The following is a 7,556-nucleotide window of genomic DNA, read 5'->3' as shown; positions in this document are numbered from 1 at the left end:
GTATATTGATTTGAGGAAGCCATTCTGTATTTTAAATACAGAAGTAATGAAACAGCATAGAGAAAACAACAGCTACACATTGGCTGTATGTGTAACCATTAAAAGTGTATTTCTATTATCAGCATTGTTTGGCACAAGAGCTAAACTAGTATCTGCAGCCTTGCTAGTTGTTCTTTTGAAAAGGAGAACCTAGTGATGGGCATCGGCTCTTCTTTTTTATAGTTTGTTCATCTGGCTTTGGGGCTTTTTGTTTGATTGGTTTTTTAACAGAGTAGTGTTGTTTCTCAGCACTCAGGGACAGATTAGAAATGGATGGTTTCCTCATTCATACTTTCCAGAACTGTAGACGTGTCAGATTTATGAACTGTAGATGGGAATTGGAGACGAGCACAGGAGTTTACTTAAGAACATAAGAAAGGTCATTCCCAGCAGACTAAGGGTCTGTTTAGCCCAGTATCCAGCCTCTAAACCAAAGGCTGGGTCTCTCTTACCACTGCTAGGAAAATGTCTGTGCCTCCCCAGCAGCCCAAGCAGCTGTACAAGCTCCATCACAGTGGCCTCAACTTTGAAATGATGGACGAGTCCCTGAAATCTCTCTGAGCATGCTCTGACAGACAGTATCTTGCCAGATCTCTCAGCCAACCACTTGCCCAGTTTCCCCTTAAATCCTTGTAACTGTTTTACACCTATAGCATCTAGCCCACAAGCTTCTCCTTTCACTCTTTCCTAGGAGAATGCCTCTTGCTTTTGCATTGCCAGTGCTCTCCATCTGTAGACAGTGCAGACAGGCTTGTGAGATAGATTTCAAATGAGCTAACTTGACCTTTAAAGTTCTCTTTCAGGGACCTGAAAAAAATGTTTAGAAATAGGAAGGAGGAGTCTGGGCTGTGGACTCAGCATCTCTTGGGCTCTGTATGGGGGTTCCTTGCAGTCCCCACACAGCAACCATATCTAAAAGTAAATATATCTTACCGCTCTGTGGGACATTAATGACACAGAAGCAGATCACCTGTCTCCTCAAATAATTTGCTATTCTTTTCCTTGAAGAAACATAAATAAGGACAGAGGAAGGCTGGCTGAATTTAGACCACTGTATCTATTATGGCAGTTAGCCCTGGCCAAAACTGTCTTGAGGTACTAGGAAAATTCTTTTTGCTTCTTTCCACCATGCTATGAATGTGTGAGTAAAAATGCTCTTTATCACTAGAATCACTGCATGGGGCAATGCAAGTGAAAATGGAAACCAGAGCTGAAAGAAATGACCTAGAATTATGCTAATTGTATGAGATGTGTGACATTTCCTAAGCGTTCAGACCTTCGACAGGGTGCAGTGATAGACAGGGGCTATTCTTAATGAGGGATGGTATTGAAAGGTCAGCTGTCAAAAACAGTCCGGGATGCAGACAGTTCTAGTTCTTTGTTGCCGATGTATTTAACAACCAATAAGGCCACTCCTCTCAGGCATTAAGTCAATTGTTTGGGAGACCTTGTCCTAAAATGAATCAGTGGAATGGTGTGGGATTTTAATTTTCTGAACCAGATGATTTCACAGATCTGTTGTAACAATTGGAACGTGGGACTGCACTCTTGCAATGCTCAAAACGTGTTCCTGCGCTCCTAGTCCTTTCAGCATCCCTGCTCTTAAAATGTCTCAATTTTACAACTACCCATCTGCTGCTTAGCCCCTACTTTGTCCCTGTGGATTGCTGAGAGCCCTCTACAGACTCCAGATTACCAGACCATTCTTGCTTATCCAAATCAGAATGACCTAATATCAAACCAGTTGTCCAGGAGAACATGAACTTTTCTGTGAATTATTGGTTTGGCTTTCAGATACATAGATCAAAGCTGTTTCATTATCAGCTATGTGCAAACTGTATGAAACATATCCCTACTAATCGCATCTTTAATTCTTTAGTTCATCAAGGTATTCCTCAGGACTGAGCATTTCTGGAAAATACAAGGGAGATTCAAAATCCTCATTCAGCTCTAAACTCCATCCTACAGGAATGACTTAAAACCCAAAATGTTGTTTGGAAATCTGCTTTTTTTAAAAAAAAATATAAGATTAATCTGCCTATCTAGCAAATCCTACAGGTGGAAGTCAATGCAAATACAGTGAACCAAGTGGGTCTATTCTGAGCAAAACAACCTGCTACCCTTTGGAATGCCTGGCATAACTAACAAATATCCCAGCTGCATTGACTGAAATAAGTTCACCATAAGCTGATCTTGTGTTACAATCTCAGTGGCAGTCTTCACTTTGCTTAGCTTGTTTAACATCTGGCACTGTTTTGCAGGTTCTGCATTAATTAAATCACTGGAGTCCATTCAAGAGTGATGCTGCCATACAGCATCCCAGGTAACAGCGAACACTGCTGAAAATGAGTGCAAACACTCTATGGATTTCTGAGTATTTCTTTAAACCTAAAATCTTCATTAGTGATGGCAGATATGTCCCTTATTCTCTTGCAATGCAGAATATGCTCCTGGATAATTCATGGATACACACTTTCCTTACTTGCAAGGCATAAAGTGCTGTGGTGTTTCCACAACAATTCACTTCAGATCACATTATCCAGGGTAACAATGATTATATAGATGCTAAGTGAAATCACTGTTGATCTCTTCTTATAGTATATGGAGTCACCAATTTAACATGGGTAGAACAACACTAAGACTTTTTTATTACTTTTGAAAACAAGGAATCTACCCACCCTGTGGCTGCTTATTACTCAGGTAATCTCTGGGAAATTCTGCTTGCTGCACTTAAATACAAGAGAAGTGCAAAGTGGATGGATGAACCCCTTGCCTAGAACCATCACTGAAAGAGGATCTGTGCCACATGCTGAACATATGTGGCACCATCTTCTTGCACAGAGAGCCTCTATAGTGCCCAGGATACATGTTCACTCAGCAGGCATGGTGATCAGAGCCCACGTTTGAGACAAGACAGATCACAATGGTGAACAGAAAACCACCCATCTTAGTTACAGCAAAAAGATTAATTAATATGCTTTAGTTAACTCAAAACCTTAATTAGCTCATCTTTGCTAATGGTTTGTTTCGACCAAAGTAGCCTACAAATTGGTCCCATAAGCAGTTCAGCTGGTGTATCCAAAGGATAGGTAATCTTGGCAATTTTTACTGGGCATTTTTGCAAGCAGATGAGGCCAATGGTCCTTCACATGGCACGGCTGTAGCTGGATGAGACTGCCTGCCTGTTATCGAGACAAGCAAAGCAAAATAAACCCAAATCAGAATTGTTTCTTCTGCAACCTCTGTGATCCTAAGTATTTGCCAGTTACTCAAATCAAAAGGGGCGAGACTTACTTGTTACATGTAGAACACCTAGTGTGGGCTGACCTCAAAAGTACAGTTACAAGATGACAAGAAGAGGAAATAGACCTGCCCCTTCATTTTTCCATTTCTTTTCTAAAGTAAAGCTTATAAGGCTTTATTTCGCAAAGTCCCAAAAAGAAGTCATAACATAAGAAAGGGTATCAATTTTTTATGTGAATGAAGATTCCCAGTTTAAACCTTTCTTTCTAAAACACCCACAGTTTTAAAGAAAAAACCCATGGCTGTTCCCTCCCCATTTCCATGTGGTGGGTGAGGCCCCTCTCTCTGGGCATGCCCCACTTGCCTGTCTTTAAAAGCAAGAACCTCCACAATGTTGCAGGACCTTTGTAGGAGGAGTTACCATATGGAGGGCTTCTCTGGCCAAGAATTTCTAAGAGGATGGTACTTCTCTTGTTACGAGCTGTGAGTATTTGCTGTAGGGATAGAAAAGTAGTCGATTGGGTTGAGAAGCTCTGTTTGGATCAGTAGTAACTGACTAGACCTTGCGTGGGGCCCATGTTGTTATGGCTCCTGTGGGGACTTAAAGCCCCTTTGCCCTTTCTTTTGCCTGTGATTTTTGTCCTTGCTTCCCCACTAGGCAAAGGGAACTGCAGTAACCTGTTTTTTTAGCTCTGAGATGTGGTTGGAAACACAGGTGCCGGCACCTGCCTTCCAACACATCCTCCATCTGCCTCCCAGTGTTAACCCAAGGGATTCTGAGATCCCCTTACTGCCTGGAGAGCATTCACATCAAGATTTCAAAGCACCCGTCCTTTTTTTTGTTTTCTGCTTCTGTTGTTGCAGCTCACATATGTCCTGTTCCCTCACAAAAGGGCCAGGGGCAGGCCCAGGTGCTGGCCTGAAGGCTCCGCACTTGCAGTGTCCCCACTCTTCCCCCAGGCTCTGGTTGCCTCTCCTCTTCCCACTGAGCCCGAGTAGTTACTGTTACAAAAAGTGGAGTATTTTGATTTAAGCTAAAGTGGAACTAAGTTTCATCTAAGTAATGGGTTTGGTTTTTTTTGAAAGCTAGAGAGAATGTCCTTCTGCTAGTGCATTTTCTTTAAAATGGTGTTTTTCCAGATACTGTTAATTCTTTGGAGAAGATACTGCCTTGTGTTCAGTGTGAGCTGTGGTGAATAGATGTGGCTTCTTCTGTGATTCTCTCTGACTGCAGTGTTTCCATATTTCAAAGGCGAGGTCAAGCAGATAGCTGAAGCCACCTCCAAATGAGCAAGAGATCTGTCTGCTGTGAAGTTCATAATAAACAGCAAAATTAGTCCTTGGAAAGTAAAAGAATACACGTAAGACTTCTGGGAAAACTTATCTATATGCGCGTAAGTGGGAAATGCATTCTGTACCCAGTTCTTGTCTCACTGAACACAATTGATGCAGATTACTCCCTCGTGTTCCCAGGCTTGATAAAGGGTGCTTGCTTTCTAAAACTCCAAAACAAGTCTTAAAGTCTTATCTCCCAGCATTTTCGGGCCGGGCCCGCGCGTCTTGCCTCATCCCCGTAACCCCGCCTTCGCCCACGGTTCCAGGCGTCCCTCGCGACGCCCTTCGTGCCGCTGAACCCCTTCGCGTCGCCGCTAGTCCTTCGGAACGCCTGCCCTCGGGAGGCCCGGGCCCGGCGGGGGACACGGCGGGGGACACGGCCGGCGCCACGCGAGCCTCCGCTCTGGCGAGTAAGCGCCTCCTCTCGCCAGCATCTCTATGATCCCGGATGTGGTTCCGCTGGGGAGGGCGGGCGCGCTGCTCCAGCCCTGCCTCTCTGGCCCTGCCTCTCTATGATCGCTTTCCGGGGGGAAGGGCCGCCCCGGGAGCGGAGGAAGGCGCGCGCCCCGCCCGCCGCGGGGACCGGCCCCGCCCCGCCGCGCTGCGCCGCTGGCACCCCCGGGGCTCCGCAAATGGTGGGGCCCGACGATGCCGGAGCTCCGGGCAGCGCAGCCGTGCTTCCCGCGGGCCGGCAGGAGGCGGCGGAGGAGGCGGAGGAGGAGGAGGAGGACGGGGAGCGGGATGGGAGCCGGGGCTTGAGCGGCGGGCCGGGCCGGCGGCGCCCGGTGACAGGAGGGAAGCGCCGCCCGGAGAAGCCCCCGAACGGGGCTGCCTGCGGGACCGTGACCAACGGGGGACTCGGCTTCCCTCCGGTAGAGGAGGAGGCGAAGCTGCAGAACGGGGGCTGCCTGCCCTGCCCGCCCGGCCCCGCGGGGGCCGCCCTGGAGGAACCGCTGCGGAGCTGCCGGCTGCGGGGCGAGGCGGAGGCAGCCCCGGGCCCGCGGGAGGAACCCCCGGCCTTCACCGACGTGAACCTCAACTCCCGCAACACCTTCGAGGTGAGCCGCCGCCGCGCCGCCCCGCAGCAGCCGCCCCGCGCGGCGCCGGAGCCGGCCGAGAGGGCGCGGCGGGCGGGCACCGCCGGCGGCTTCGCCGAGTTCTTCGCCAGGTAAAGGAGCGGCCGGGGCCGGGGCCGGCGGGGGGAGGCGGCCGCGGGGCTGCCGAGGCTCGGGGCGGCCGAGGGACGCGCTCTCGGCGCCCCGGGGCGGTGCGGGGGCCGGGCAATGCCCCCCCGGCGAACGCCGGTGCGGCGAGAACGGGGTTTGCGGCTGCCCAAGGTGCCGCGGCTGCCCCCAGCTGCGCGGGCTTCAAACCGGCGTTTGCCTTCCGTGCCGGCGCGAACGCGGTGGTGCTGACCAAGGGGAAATCTGTGGTGGAAGCGGTTTTCAGCTGATTCTAAAGGTGGTTGTGGAAGCTGCTCCTAAAGCTTTTGCTACTTGTTGACAGTTCGTTTTCAGTTTACTTATTTATTCCAAAGTGTGGTGCGGAAAGCTTCGAGGACTAGGCTTTGTGCTCAAATTAATTGGGTCTCTGTTACGTTTCTAGTACAAACCCAGAAACTCTAGGACATCCAGCTTCATTACCTATGAACTTGGTGGCGTTGCTTACTCTTTAAAGCACTACACAGGAGATGTGTCATGACTATGATAGTTCATAGCATACTCTGTATTGCTTTTATTATGTTTGAAGACGGGAGTTTAGTTTCCAAATTTCTGACAGCTCTCATTCTCAGAAGTCCAGGGCTATAGTTATTGTGTTTGAGCGTTGAGGTTTGATCTCAAGGCAGGATCCTGAATTGTGAAACAGGCTCCTTCTGCCTACCCTCAGGAGATGGAAGAGATGGATTCCTGCCTGAGGGTAAAGATATGAGAGTTGAAGGGTGAATTTGATGCCTCCACTTTGTTTCAAGGGCTGGTTGAGAGGTGTGCCTTTATTCCCACTGTTTCCTATTAGTGTTCTTCCCTCTCATGCCCTTTTTCTTTCCTGTACTATATGTACCGTGCTATCTTACTTTCCCTTTGCCTCATTACTTAAACATTTTGACCAGTAACATTGATACTTGCTGCTTTTTGCCGTAGAGCAATTGCTTAATAAAATTCTGGAGAACTTCCCTCATAGAAAAGGCTGAACCTGGTGTGCAGTAGGAGTTGTCCATATACACTGACATTTGCTGTTTTCAGTGAAGGCTTGGGGAATACATGGAAAAATTTAATTGCAACTATACTGGCAAAAACTATAGTGCTGACACCTCAGAGAGAAAAAGGATTTGCCAGAGTGCCAATTTCAGAGCCATTGACTGGCCCAGCTGGCTGTAACTCTTGTGCATTTGGCCTAGGAGCAATACTGGCTTCAGAAACTTTACCTTCAGATCTGCCTATGCATTCATAAAAGTGCCTTAGTTACAGCAGTTTTCATCTGAATAGCCAAAATTAGATCTACTAATAAAATCCACCTTTATTGGTTTTTAAAAACAAACCCAAACTCTTCCTTGATAGATTTGTGTCTAGATATAGTAATGCTAGTTTGTAGTCTACATTGCTTAGAAAAGTGGTAACAAAACCTTTTCATAATTTTTTGAGTAGTTAGTTCTTATCAAGAAACAGTTCAGAAGACGCTTTGTAAGCTTAAACTTATCAGTTTTTTAAACTGGTGAAATTAATTCAAAACCAACACTTGCCATTTTAAGTGTATTTTTCTCTAGTTCTTAGAGAAATGCCTTGGCTCTTGGTAATGAGGACTCAAATTGTATAAAAATTATCCTGTGATTGAATACTTGTAGCTACTGTACCTCCTTGTGAATCTTTTCAGCGGATGATTACTTTTATTTTTGAATGAGCACAGGGCTGTGAATGATGTTGCTCTGCAAAGTTTATGTTGTA

The 7,556-nt window shown here is 47.1% G+C and overlaps 1 protein-coding gene across 2 annotated transcripts in view; it reads left to right on the top strand.

The window, feature by feature from the left end:
- Positions 1 to 5,227: 5,227 nt before the first annotated feature.
- Positions 5,228 to 7,556, top strand: part of TBC1D12 (TBC1 domain family member 12) — a 39,216-nt gene continuing 36,887 nt past the window's right edge. The window contains exon 1 of one of the 2 annotated variants that reach the window (XM_069863208.1): positions 5,228 to 5,785. In XM_069863208.1, coding sequence (XP_069719309.1) covers positions 5,250 to 5,785 — 536 coding nt within the window. In that variant the 5' untranslated portion in view covers positions 5,228 to 5,249. The remainder of the gene's footprint in view (positions 5,786 to 7,556) is intronic. The other variant, XM_069863209.1, reaches the window with a different exon arrangement.

The sequence above is a fragment of the Phaenicophaeus curvirostris genome, chromosome 9, assembly GCF_032191515.1.
Source record: "Phaenicophaeus curvirostris isolate KB17595 chromosome 9, BPBGC_Pcur_1.0, whole genome shotgun sequence".
In the NCBI taxonomy this organism is placed as follows: domain Eukaryota; kingdom Metazoa; phylum Chordata; class Aves; order Cuculiformes; family Cuculidae; genus Phaenicophaeus; species Phaenicophaeus curvirostris.
Note: the sequence above shows the minus strand (reverse complement) of the source record. Positions and strands in the feature narration are given on the sequence as shown.